Below are 14,222 nucleotides of genomic sequence, written 5' to 3'. Positions count from 1 at the left end.
GATGCATATAGAGTGGAATAAATATTCCCTCCTCAATATTTATTCCACTCTATATGCATCCGAAGAAGTGGGCTGTAGTCCACGAAAGCTTATGCTCTAATAAATTCGTTAGTCTCTAAGGTGCCACAAGTACTCCTGTTCTTTTAACAAAGATTGTGTGCAATGGCTAATTCAAATATTTGCCAGAATACTGACTTGAAAATGTTTGAATCTTGGTCTGTCATTTCTCTTCTGTCAATAATAACGAAAATCCATTTTATAATCAAGGTAAGACATGAAGGGTGTGCTTAAATGGCACCTCTTGGTTGGCTGGACACTTGGCATAATGCTAATTGAATTTTAGTGAGGAGGATGCTTTTATGCTTAAGGTGTAATTTTAAAGACAGGTATATTGTTATTAGGCTGCATCAGTTATTGCTATGTGTGGCTAAAGGTGATGCTGCTTTCTGATATTATATCTTTTGTGGCTTTAAATAATTTTCCACAGTGCTTAGCGATTGTGAAAGGCAGCTTTTTATTATTTTTATGCATTTAAATATTTAAACAAAAATAAATGTACTTGAGACAAGAAATTAAGACTTTTCACTGCATATTATGATTTGCCTATTGTGTAACTTAAAATATATGGATTTTTTTTTTTTTTACCTTTACAGGGTCTTATGCTTAAAGGATGGGTGTACTGTACATCTGACAAACAGCATGCTATTAAGAAATCTATCAAATACTTAGACGAAGGGATCCAAGACACCACCGATATATTTGGGATGATGGGAAAGGTATAGTTAATTCTTGGGGTTTTTTTAACTCTATTTTATACTTTCCTTCTTACTTCACTCATTGTCATTGGACTTCATTTTTGACAGAGAGGACGCAGGACAACTTCCTTTTCCTGTGCCCACTCATACCATTGTTGACTCCTAGGTTGCTTTCCAGAAATATATAGCCTGTTTTCAAAGGGATTTAGGCACCTAAAGATGCAAATAGGAGCCTTGTAAGATTTTCAAAAGTGCCTAAGCAGGTTTGGTGCCTAACTCCCATTAACTTCCAGCTCCTCCCTTGCTAGTCCTGACCATGAAAGTAAGAAGGGAATGGGAAGGGAATGGGAGATGCTGGGGTCCAGTTCTCTAAAACTGGTGAGTCTTGGGATGACTATGTAGGGAGGGCTGGGAGGCCCTGAATTTAATCCCCCTTCTTGTTGGCTCCAGTTGCCACAGAAATAAGTGATCTGGATCTTTTGCTGGTTCAAATAATGAAGCAGATGATAATTAGCTACCAATTTAATGATATTCCATTAGCATATTAGTACAATCTGCCACTTTTCTGAATCAATGAGATTGTTTTTCTTTTTTTTTTTCCCTCCATAGGCAAGATATTTCATGATGCAACAGAACTATTCAGGTGCTCTGGAAGTAGTTAACCAAATAATAGTCAATTTTTCTGGTTTCATACCTGCATTTATCCTCAAGATGAGGCTATTTTTAGCTCAGCAAGACTGGGAGCAAACTTTAGAAACTGCACTAAGGTAGGGATGATAAAAACCAAACAAATCCAGAACAGACTAAGATATGTAATTTTGTTTCTAAATTCTACTACATGCCTCTATAAAGTTGTTACACATATATTTATAAAGTTAAGAGTATATTTCTTCTTCAGATTCATTTCCTCAAAATACATTTAACAACTTAAAATATTTTAAGCAATTGTCTTCCATGAGGTCCCAGAATAATTTTTCCTGATATTAAGCACAGTTTCATAGTAACTGAAATGTGTGTCCCTGGGACAGTATTTGTTACTTATATCAGAGTGTAAATTCTCAGATTATGTCTACATAGCAAAAAACCCTACCTATCAGTGTCTCAGAGCTCAGGTCAACTGTCTTAGGCTTGTAGGGCTTGTGATATGGGGCTGAAAATAGCCATGTAGACATTCACGCTCAGGATGCAGCCATGGGCTCTAAGCTCTTCCTCTCTTGACAGATCTCAGAGCCTGGGCTCCAGCCTGAGACCGAATGTCTACTCAGATATTTTTAGCCCTGTGAGCCCAAGTCAATTTGATCTGGGCTCTGAAACTCACTGTCTGAAACTTTGCTGTGTAGATGTACCCTTGGATACTTTAGAGCCACAGTTTTTCCTACACCTACTTTCCCTTTTTACCACAATTAGAAATGTAGAAATGTATCATTTATGAAGCTTTCACTCAATGACTAGATTATCTTTCAACATCAGAGAACACGCTGAATCTATTAAAAAAATAACTGTATGTACTGTATTCTGTTTTGCTTTGTAAAACTTGTGTGCGACTTACATATAATAATTATTGTTTAAGAATCCTGAGCAAAGATGAGACCAATATAGATGGACTTCAAGCTAGTATTGTAAATGAGCTTTCAAGAACTGGAAACTTGAATGCAGTGAGTATTCTATATTTACTAGTATCTGAAGAATAAAGTTGAGGCCTTGATTTTTTGTGATCCTTAAAGACCTCATGGTACTTTTTCAAGAGAAGTGGTATGAAGAGGTTCTAATCCTAGAAGACATCCCAACACTCCATGACTCCCAAACCATCCTCTGTCACCGTCAGAGCATAGCCCTATATCTCCAATGTCAATATTATGCTTTCATTCACACTTGATGTTGGAATGTCTTCAAAGCTCACCTGCATCAATCCTATCTTTAGACTCCTTCCAGATTTCTGAAGTGCAAGGGATGGACTAGATGGCCTTCTAGAGGTGCATTTTAGCTCAAGTGGTTCTGTGATTCTAAGAGCAATAAGAGGAAATGTAGTTGGTGGAAAGGCACGTAAGCCAGTTTATGGTTAGTATCCTAAACTGTTATAAATGTACTCTGTAAATCACAATGCTAATTTACTTAGCCAAGTAATTTCTGCAGTTAGAATAGAATTCATCCAGCAGTACAATAGTGATGGAAGGCTGCAACAGAACATTCGTAATTCTCCTGTAGAACAGAAGTACAGGGAGAGTTCACATCATTTTCATGTGACGTAGCTGGTGTAGGCTATGGAGCAGGGGTTGGAGTAGGCTGATGAAGAGGCAGAGGAGAGGTCAATGGGTTCATGATTATGAAGCCCATGGGCTTGAGTAGCAGCCACTGAGCCCTGTATCTTGCCTGCTGTCTTGATAAAGGATTCTATACTCCAGCCCAACACAGTCCCCTACACAAAGCCAGTCTACTCAGACTTTGTTTGGGTCATGAATTTTACCCTGTGTACCATTCAAAGGACTCTTGTGTAAAGAATGGTAGTATTATCTGAATTATTCTCTCTAATTTTGAAATAAATTCATTAGTTCATTAAATATTTTTTTCTGCAGGCATCATTTCAACTTAGAGATTTTATTCATTCTTTGGAGACTAAAGAACCTCATAATGCAGACTTACATCTTCGAAAAATCCTTGTGGTCAGTAGATTGGTAAGCATGTTTGTTTGTTTAAAAACTGATAGTAATTATGCATCTGTGGAAGCAACTACATAGTTGCAGGTGTGACTAGTTTTCCATTATAAACTTACAAACTTAAGGGTACCGTCTGACTTTTCTGCAGAGTTCATAAAATCTACAATGCTAAGAAGTTTGCAGGCATCAATTTGAAGAAATGTCTCAAGCGGAAAACCGAGATTCATTAGTTAGCCTAGTGTTATCTGGCATAGCTGTTATCTAGACTATGTCATTCACATACTCAGAGAATTTCACAGGAAATAGTTACACATAACAGAAAAACCAGCATTTTTCCTTGACAACTTCTACCCATACCTAGAACTCAATTATTCTGGCTTTGTTATAGGTGAAGTGGATTCACCCTTGATATTGGAGACAAGCTCTATGAATGATACATATTATGTTTGGCCACCCATTGGATATTCCTCAGAAATGAAATCCCAGCCCCGTTGACTTCAATGGAGCCATGATTTCACTCCAAATATTCTATTTACTGCTTGGTATTCCAAGACAGTGGGTCTATTTTATTTTTAACTATTTTGTAGATTTGCTATATTTAAGTACTTATTTTCCCCCTGTTTTATCTTGACTGAATTGGAATTTTTTGTAAAATTTCTGTTTCTTTATATTCTGTACATTGTTCAGTAGTCCATGTGAATTTTGTTACTTTCAGTGTGGGAAGAATCAACAAATCTTGCAGCTAATATATGGATTTATTGAACGCTCTTATACAAAATTAAAGTCTTCAGATGCATGTTTTGCTAATGAGCTGGGATATCAACTAATTCTTCAGGGGAAGTGGAAAGATGCTTCTGTGTGGTATAGAAGAGCAATGGAGCTGGATGAAAGTAGTGTAGATGCTCTAACAGGTAGGGTTGGTTTGGTTATTTTAAGAGAACTGTGATAATTTTAAGGTCTTTGGGGCAGAGAATCTGCCTTCCTTTGTGTTTTGGAAAGTGTTAGCACATTGTGGAAACAAATACCAATAATATTTCAACACACCAGCTAGTTCAGCTTCTTTTTGTATTGACAGATGTAATATCTGAATGCAACTGGGTTTGATCTATGTTTTTGGTTTTCCTTTTTTGCATTAACATTTGTATTTTTACATACACTCATATGTCTGGAGTATGTGGGCCAGATCCTTGGGCTGGGCTTAGTCCCTTTTGCACTGCTTCAGTGGCACAAAAGGGATTTATAACTGCCTAAAAGGGTAGGTGGGGGATTCTTCTACCAAAGGGGAAAATTTCATATTACAAGCCCATAATGTCTTTCGTATGTTTGCATAGATACAAATGTCATCCACACCACAAAAATCTGAAAACAAGTCATCCCTATCTACTGACTGCAATACAGTTTTCAAATGTGCAGGAGTTTTATGAACTTAGTCTATGAAGGCCTTTACTCATCACTTCAATCACAGCTTGTGTTCACATCCACTGAATCTCCTCATAAAGTCTCTGTTTATTTTGCTTCTCACAGTGTTTCTCCTTCTCCTGGTAGCTGTACAGTATCTGCAACTTCTGCATTTCTAAGCGTAACCTTTTCAGTTCCAACTGTTGGTGCCATTGTCGCTCATGCATTCTTGCATCTGGGCACTACCTTCCATACTCCTGAACAGCTATACCTGGACCTGAGAGCTTTTCTGGTTTTGGCCTTGTGGCATCTTCCTCAAGGCACCCAGACCTGTGAGCCACTGTGTTCCCCAGGGCCTTAGCAAGTAAGAGCTTTGCTACTGCTAAGCTGTGTGTCAGCCTCCTGACTCTGCCTTGCAAGCAAACTCTTCAAGACTATGCCAGTCTATGTCAGTCAGCCTCCTGACTATGCCTTGCACTTTCCTGTCCCTGAGTTCCCTAGCAATGTTCCCCTACAGTATCCAGTACCGCTCAAAGGGGGGACTGAAACTAGAAAAGTTGGGGCAAACACCCCAAGACATTCCTCTCTCTCTGCCTGCCCATTGCATTCACTGTACTTGAAGAGACAAAGGAAGCAGCCTTTGGACTCTGGGGGAGGGGTGCTGACTTAAAGAGTTTGGTCAGTAAGACTGCTGTTAAAACATGTGGTGAGAAAAATTTGCTTTGAATCTAACATAGTTTGTTAAGTTAGGCACCAGTAAATGTTTTATCTTTATTTTTCTTATAACCACTTCTAACTTTTATGCCTCATTACATGTACTCGCTTAAAATCTATCTCTTTGTAGTTAATAAACTTGTAGATATAATCCAGTGTGTTGAAAGTTGAAGAGTCTGAGTAACTCCTTTTGGGGTAACAAGTTGTGTGCATATTATTCCCTTAAAGGAATAACGGACGTGACATATTTGTACTGTCCAGCAGAGGGCTGAGCAGTATAGGATGTACATTTCTGGGGGAAGATCTGGGACTGGGAGTGTGTTGGGTCACTCTGCAGCATAACCAAGGCTGGTAAAAGCCAAGGGGTGGCTGACTGGCTGCAGCACACACACAGACATAGCTGGGAGTGACTTACATGTTGGAGGCTGTTTGTGAGCAATCCAGGTTGGAGGCTACAGCAGCGAGGCATTGTAAAGGGCACTCCAGGTTACAACGCAGGGGAGCCCCGATACTCATTAGTCTGGATTGTACCTTGATGTGTCACACATGCCCAGTGCAGATGGAATCTTTGGGAATTTAGCTGCAAAGTTCTAGTAAGTCATTAATGTGCGGGTGCGAACTACAATTTTTCAAAGGCTTATAACTTAACTAAAATTGGGCAGATTTTAACAGGAACAGCAAAAGGCACATCCCTGACACAAAGGCCTGCCCCTTGCCAGATTTCAAGTCCCTGTTCCAGAGCACAAGCAAGAGCTTCTCAAAGAAAAGGTTGCTAGGATTTTTTAACATTGAGAAAACAACATATTTTTCCTAGTTTTCATCTTAGAAATTGTTGAAATTTAAATTTTGAAAAAAATTCAACTTGAGGCAAACACCCAGAGTGGAAAATTTCAGCCCAAGTAGTTAAATTTGGCAAAGTTATAAGCAACTGAAAACAAGTCTTAAATTGGGAAGTGTCGGACAGCCTTAATAATGGGCGGAGCTAGCAGTCCCACTTATAATGCTCTTTTGTTAGAGTTGCAGTCCTGTAAGGAAAAGAAAAAAAAAAAAAAAAAAAAAAAAAAGGCATGCCTACAGCCCAATCTTGCAATGTACGAATAGCTCCTTTATCACTGAAATCAACGTCAGTTGAGGGCACATAACACTTAATACCTTGCAAGATTGGGCACTTCATAGGCCTCAGTTCAGCAAAGCACTTAAACATTTATTTAACTTTAAACACATTTAAAAATTCCACTGAAGCTAAGATTCAAGCAAATGCCTAAAGTTAAGGACATGCTAAAGTGTTTTTGATGATTAGTGATAGATTGTTCAGTTTGGATAATAATGGGGAGTATAGATCCATTTAACATTTTTTTTATCAATTTAGAAAGAACTTCTTTGGGTATTTGCCCACATGGACCGTGCTATAGGTGCCCCCTGCACACAAGATCAGATTTGTTCAGCAGTGGCCTCTAGGTCTGCACTTGTGCCCAGCATGTCCTCAAGCTCCTCACCAAAGGGCATAAAGGATGGAGAAGGCCCATCTGCCACTCAGTTCCTTCTTACGACCTGTGGCAGCGAGATGGAACTTCCTTAGTGTCCTGTGCTACCCCATAGCTGTATCTTTCTTATTCTTCTGACCATTAGTGTTAGTTCTTATAGTTATTAGTACCTAGCTAGGCCATTGGCTCTTTTAACAAAGGTGGGGGAAATTTTAGTTCCTCAGGTTATCTTGGTACTATACGTAGGTACCATCCCTGTGGTGGAAGCTATGTCTCCAAATTTTAAAATCTTTCTAGCCAGTGTGGCAGCCATCCCCTTAAATGAGCGTATGTTAAGTGTGTTTCTGGCCTTGGTGAGGGATGCGTCCCTGAAAAATATTTGATCTGTAGATTTTTTTCAAATGTCACCTAATAGGCTGGAGACACCTGATTGAAATTATTTTTGTTAAAACGCTAAATAAAAGGTGTGCCTGGTTCTGAGACCCCTTTGTAAAAAGAAGCTCCTGTTGCTTCAAAACTATTTAGCCAGTGGTCCTGGATCCTGAGTCTCCTTGGACTCGAAGAGACCTGGCACCTCAACAGAGTCTACTGACATCATCACACAGATCCCCTTGGGTCAGTCAATTGCTCCTCCTGCCCATGGTAGGAAAGAGAACTGCTCTAGGACTGTGTCCTGGCACCAGTCACCATCGCCAGTTTATAGATATGCTTCTTGATTCAAAGTCAGCAAGGGTTTGTCTCCCTCAAGTGTGGTTTGACACCATGAGTCATCTTATATCAGATCTTAAGATTCAGCCAAGGACATCACTAAAAAAGTCTGTCTCAGTCTTCTGGGTCATGTAACCTCTTGCACATACATGATACTGCCATGTTGTGTCTGTTCACTCCAACAATTACTAAAGTTAGTCTATCAGCCAAACAGATGGTGTGAATCTGCAAGTAGTCATTACTGAGAATATCCTGTCATCACTCTGGTGGAAGGATCCACTAAATGTCTACTAGGTGTGATGCCTGTGTCTCCAACTCCCAAAATGCTCCTCTGATGGACACCTCCAAATAGGGCCAGGGGGACACATCTGGCTCATCTACAGACACAAGGACTGTGGTCCCTGGCAGAATCTCAACTACATATAATCATACTAGAATTCAGGGCAATTTGTCTAGCTCACAAGGCATTTCTACCTCTTATGCAGGTATGGCATGTAAATTGACATCACAGAACCAACATGTGATTCTACTCCTGAAAGCATCATCTCTGTATCTGACAGCTTGAACATTAGCTGGCTAATATTAGAAGATGAATACCGCTCTACAGCAGTTATGACTTTCTCATTCAGAGCAGAAAGCCTTCAACAAGGCTTATTACTGTGGCCAAGTGGAAGAGGTTTTCAGTATTGGCTGCTTGCCATAACCTTCTCCCCGTAGAGATCTCTATACCAATCATCTTGATAATTTATCTTTGAAACACTCAGGTCTCTCTGTTAAAGTTCACTTAGCAGCCATATCTGCCTGCCATCCTCCCATAAAGGGCCACAGAGTTTTTCTCCATTCTATGGTAACCACATTTTTGAAAAGGTTAACACATGTTCCTACCTATTGAAGGTTTTTCCCTGAGACTTAGATGTAGTTTGATTATCTTTGCTGACGCCTCCACTTGAATCTGTCTTCTTGTTCTTTGTATCATTTGTCTATTGACATGGAATTCTTGGTAATCATTACCTCTGCTCTCAGGACGAGGCAGATCCCAGCACTGATCACAGGACCACTGTATAGCACCTTCCATAAGGATAGCTAGTCTTTCTCCACACCCCAAATTTCTACCTGAAGCATCTTGTACTTCCATTAAATCAATTTATTCACCTACCAGTGTTCTTTCCAAGACATCACTTGTCTTCTGCTAAAACTAAACTTCACATTCTGTATGTTTTAAGAACTCTCTCTTTACTGTCTGAATAAGAAAAAAACAAACCACAAATGATCAAGATACTTTGTTTCTTTTGGTGACAGATCCAGAAGCCAACACAGAGATTCTCAAAATAGGTGTCAGACTATATTAACTTTTTCAGTTAATAGGAAATCCTAACTTCACCATCTCACATCAAAGCACATTCTTCTAGAGCTCAGGCAGCCTCCTTGCCAGTAGGGATCTCTATACTTGAAGTCTGTATAGCGTCTACTTGAAGTTCAGTACATATCTTTATAAGATATTATTTTCTCATGTCGGCCTTTAGATCCGATGCCCAATTTGGCAAGGGAGTTTTACAGTCCTTGTTTAGATAGGACTCTGCGTGCCAATCAGAGTGAGATCTGTATGAAAAAATACCTGAAGAAGAAAAAACGGTTACTTACCTTAGAGTAATTGTAGTTCTTCCAGATGTTTTGTCCACCTGGATCCCATAACCCGCCCTCCTCCTTGTTAATACAGAGTCCTTTAAACTTGGGATTCTGTATTGGTGAAGGAACTGAGTGGAAGTTGGGGCTGCCCTGCCCTTTGTGCCCTTGAATGAAGGGCTCATGGATATGCAAGGTGCATGAACAGCCCAACGAACATTGCTAGTCCAAAGAATCCAATCTCATGCACACAGGGTGCTTGTGTACCAAGAGTGGGATCCACGTGGACAGAACATCTCGAAGAACCAAATTACTGTAAGGCAAGTAACTTTTTTATTGTTGTGGTTAAAATTCCTTTTTATTGTATTTCTAAGCACATGACATGTTATTGTATTAACGTTGTTGCATTACAGGTATTATTTGGTGCCAGGTGCTGGAAGGGAAGCTGGATGAAGCAGAGCATCAGCTGGAATTCTTAAAGGAAGTTCAGCAGTCCATTGGAAAATCTGCGGTTAGATATAGAAATACAATTGTTTACTGTATTTTTGTTCTTCATTTCTACACATGTTCCGGGCACATTGCATACCTTAAAAATTCTGCGCAGTTATGCTGGTTTAAATCCAGGGTAACTTCATTGCCTGACAGAATCTGTCCCACAAACATTAACAAAATATATTAAATCAATCTTCAGAACTAGACTGCCTAAAAACTTTCCCAACTCCATTTCCCCACACAATTCATCCTCGGGAAAAGCAGGAAGGGACTGCTAGGTCTTGAAGGATGTTCTGAAGAATACCAAATGTTCCAGAATCAAGGAACCCTCCCAGAAAACACTACTGCCAGCCTCCTTTCATTTAATCAGGGTTGTTAGCTCTAGCACAATGATTGCAATTGCTTTTGTATCACATGGGGAAAGACAGTCTTTTAAGCAGATAGTCCCGCCATTTGGGAGTTTATAGGTCAAAATCAATATCAATCTTCATCTGGAAATTGATTAGCAGCCAGTGCAGACCCTGGAACACAAGTGTAACATGCACCCAGTGGGGGATGCTTCTTAACAAGTGGACCACATTCTGCTCTAGCTGTAGTTTCTGAACGCTTCTAAGGTGCAACACCATCTGTGCTTCAGTCATGCAAGATGCTGAGCACTCCTGCCCCAGTCTAGCAAAGCACTTAAAGCACATGCTTATCTTATGATTTAGTAGTGTTTTAAACTAATTTGATACTTATTTGCATGGATGTAAATGACTATACAAAGCCCTAAAGGTCCAACATTTAGACAAGGGATGGGATAGTTCCCAAAATAAAACACACAATTTGATGTAAACAGATGTAAGTAGCCTAAAACTACCTTCAGATGATCACTCTGTCTTTGCACTGAAATCCACTGGAGCTATGTGCACTTATCCAAAGACAGCATTTGTCCTAATATAGTAAAATGTGGAATTTTCCTTTTTACAGGTTCTAGTTTATCTTCAGGCAGTTATTGCTTCAAAGAAAAACAAGAATGAACCAGTTGCAACTGCCCTTTTGAATGAAGCTGCAGAACTTCATTTTTCTGCTTTGCACGGCCTTCCTCTGAGCATGGAATACTATGAAAAACTAAACCCCATGTTCCTGATTGAAATCGTGAAGGAATATTTAGTCTTCTGTCCCAAACAGGTGAGAAATATTTTAGATAAAATATGTAGTATTCATTTATTATCTGTTGATATTTAACTTTGATATTGTAATTTAGAAATCTGGATGTTTAATTTCTCCAGAATACATGTCCATAACTTTTGTTGAACTTATGAGATGATATATGTAGAAATGGAGGCGAGACTAGACACCAATATGTTTTCCTTTTGAAATGGTACTCTGTATACTATACTTCTGGAAAATATGTAGTAAAGCCAATCTAATTCTTAATTTTTCTTAGCCTAGGTCACCTGGTCAAATTGTATCTCCTTTTCTTAAACAAGCAGCTATAATTTTGAATCCAGTGGTTAAAGCTGCTCCTGGTATGCTGGAGCCTCTTTATCTAATGGCACAAGTCAAATATTTATCAGGTAAGACTAGACCATGTTGTTAAATCCAAAGAAAAAGAAAAATGTACATGCTAAGAAATGATTAGGCTTAAGACTCATTGACAGCTAGAACACATTCTGAAAATTTGGATTAAACTGAGTTAGTACCTTTTGATATCAGGGGGTAGCCGTGTTAGTCTGTATCTACAAAAACAACAAGGAGTCTGGTGGCACCTTAAAGACTAACAGATTTATTTGGGCATAAGCTTTCACGCATGTACATGCCTCTCTGCCATGTACATTGGCCAAACTGGACAGTCCCTCCGCAAAAGAATAAATGGACACAAATCGGACATCAGGAATAGTAACATACAAAAGCCAGTAAGTGAACACTTCAATCTCCCTGGTCATTCTATTACAGATTTAAAAGTCACTATCATGGAACAAAAAAGCTTCAGAAACAGACTTCAAAGAGAAACAGCAGAACTAAAATTCATTTGCAAATTTAACACCATTAATCTGGACTTGAATAGGGACTGGGAGTGGCTGGCTCATTACAGAAACAGCTTTTCCTCTGCTGGAATTGACACCTCCTCATCTATTACTGGGAGTGGACTACATCCACCCTGATTGAATTGGCCCTGTCAACACTGGTTCTCCACTTGCGAAGTAACTCCCTGCTCTCCATGTGTCAGTGTATATAATGCCTGCATCTGTAACTTTCAATCTATGCATCTGAAGAAGTGAGGTTTTTACCCACGAAAGCTTATGCCCAAATAAATCTGTTAGTCTTTAAGATGCCACCAGACTCCTTGTTACCTTTTGATATATGCAGTGTTGTTGTAGCCATGTTGGTCCCAGGATATTAGAGAGAAAAGATGGGTGAGGCTATATCTTTTATTGGCCCAACTTCTGTTGGTGAGAGAGACAAGCTTTTGAACTTACATAGCAGTCTTCTTCAGGTCTGGGACAATCCCACCAACAGAAGTTGGTTCAATAAAAGATATTACCTCACCCACCTTGTCTCTTAGTACCTTTTGACGTATTCTGTTTCTTTGTGTCCCTCAGTTTGTCCAATAAAATTACATTACACCACAAAATTTGAAACATAGGTGGATTTTGACACTGGCTCATGCAAGTGGCAGTTTTCAAGGGTAGAAGTAGTAAAATGTTTAGGAAATTGTCATTATTTGGTTTATGATAATGAAACAGAGAGAAGAAAATATGATCATTAGGAATATGTTCATTATTGGGATTAAACCAGCCATTACTATTTCTCAAAAGTGGAAAAAAAAATGCTAGGATCTGATGAAAATATTACTCCTGTTGCATTTCCAACTAAATATTCCCTTGGCCTTATGGGCACAGATCCAGTCTCCAGAGGTTGTAATGAAAGAGCAGAAAATGTAAATGACTGCCAATGGCTATATAAGACATTTGTGGGATTGAGTGTCTGCATTGAATAAGGTGGTCTCTGTGGGAGCCATTAGTAGCCTGGCCGGAACTACATCATCCTTTAATTAAATTATCTGGTAAAATGCCCCTTTATTTAAAGTTATTCCAAAGCAGTACTGGAGAATGGAACTGTAGAGCTACTTCATTGTTGAAATCAAAGTTGTGACACCACCATATAATCACACTGTAACGCTGAAATGAGATTTTGCACCTATATATTGTCACTGAGACTCAACATACTTGTATATTCTTCCAAAGAATGGGGCTTATATTTGTGTTAGCAATAGTTAGAGAGTTCCCCTGTCAAGGGATTTATTATCATTTCTAAATTGATTTAATTGATGCCAAGACACTACACTGATGAATATTTTAAAGTAAAAATAATAATAATGTAAAAGCATAAGGCAAACGTCATAACAATGTCAAGACATCATACCAGAACTATTTTGTGGTTCTTTCCTACTCATTAAACATTGTATTTCCAATCTTCTCATCTGGAGGAAAAAACAGAAGGTTGTTTCTTCTCTCCTTTATCGTCTCTCCCGTTCTGGTTGCTGGGAGAGAAGTACAGTAATATTCTGGTGATTCTTACTCCAGGAGTCAGAATGCTATTTCCCTGCATCACACAGGTGGGCTTCTCTGGTTGATGCTCCTTTAACTGCCAGAGACCCAAGCAGAGCAAGTGAATTTTCATCAGATCTGCAAAGTCAGTAAGAACTACATGTAAGACCATGAAGAATACCACGAAGCTATAGAATATATTTGACAAACTGGCACTTTGGACGTGCACTGTACATCATGTTTTATTTATTTTATGCTCTCATCCTTAAGGAGGAATTATATGCTTCATAGGTTAAAGGCTCTGGCTCTTTTCTCATATGAGATACTGACAGCATTATGACGCATATCAGACATTACATTTGCAGAATATTCATGTTGCTCATTTCAGACAGTTCGTAAGAAAAGCAGGTCAAAACAAAAGAAAATGGTCAGTTGTTTTTTAGGTGAGTTGGAAAATGCACAGGGTACTCTGCAACGTTGTCTAGATTTGGACCCTACATCAGCAGATGTCCATCTTCTCATGGCCCAGATCTATCTGTCTCAAGGAAATTTCAGAGAGTGTTCTCATTCATTGGAGTTGGGGGTCAGTCATAATTTTCAGGTAAGAGCTAGTACTGACTACAAAAAAATCTTTTTATTGGAAGTATTTGTTCACAATATACAATACGCTGTGTGAGTTAATCCCTTATATGTTGTACTAAACATTTTTCTCTTAGGAAATACCCTTAAGTAACTTACACAGAAATGAGAAATGCAGATATACTGATACCAGCTTCAGCAGTGGCATACAACTCCATACCCCATTTGTTCACTTTTGTATGTTAGTGCTTTCAGAAGAGTCAGTACTCCCCATCTAGTGAT

At 39.0% G+C, this 14,222-nt stretch overlaps 1 protein-coding gene across 1 annotated transcript in view; it reads left to right on the top strand.

The window, feature by feature from the left end:
- TTC21A (tetratricopeptide repeat domain 21A) overlaps window positions 1-14,222 on the top strand; it is a gene marked incomplete at its 5' end in the record, with an annotated part of 73,311 nt that overhangs the window by 18,710 nt on the left and 40,379 nt on the right. Inside the window, 9 exons of the mRNA XM_034763854.1 lie at window positions 622-776; window positions 1,365-1,522; window positions 2,326-2,410; window positions 3,329-3,427; window positions 4,125-4,320; window positions 9,750-9,847; window positions 10,798-10,998; window positions 11,258-11,387; window positions 13,805-14,031. Coding sequence (XP_034619745.1) covers window positions 622-776; window positions 1,365-1,522; window positions 2,326-2,410; window positions 3,329-3,427; window positions 4,125-4,320; window positions 9,750-9,847; window positions 10,798-10,998; window positions 11,258-11,387; window positions 13,805-14,031 — 1,349 coding nt within the window. The remainder of the gene's footprint in view (window positions 1-621; window positions 777-1,364; window positions 1,523-2,325; window positions 2,411-3,328; window positions 3,428-4,124; window positions 4,321-9,749; window positions 9,848-10,797; window positions 10,999-11,257; window positions 11,388-13,804; window positions 14,032-14,222) is intronic.

The sequence above is a fragment of the Trachemys scripta genome, chromosome 2, assembly GCF_013100865.1.
Source record: "Trachemys scripta elegans isolate TJP31775 chromosome 2, CAS_Tse_1.0, whole genome shotgun sequence".
Lineage (NCBI taxonomy): Eukaryota > Metazoa > Chordata > Testudines > Emydidae > Trachemys > Trachemys scripta.
The sequence above is the reverse complement of the archived record's forward strand: the minus strand, read 5'-3'. Positions and strand labels throughout refer to the sequence as shown.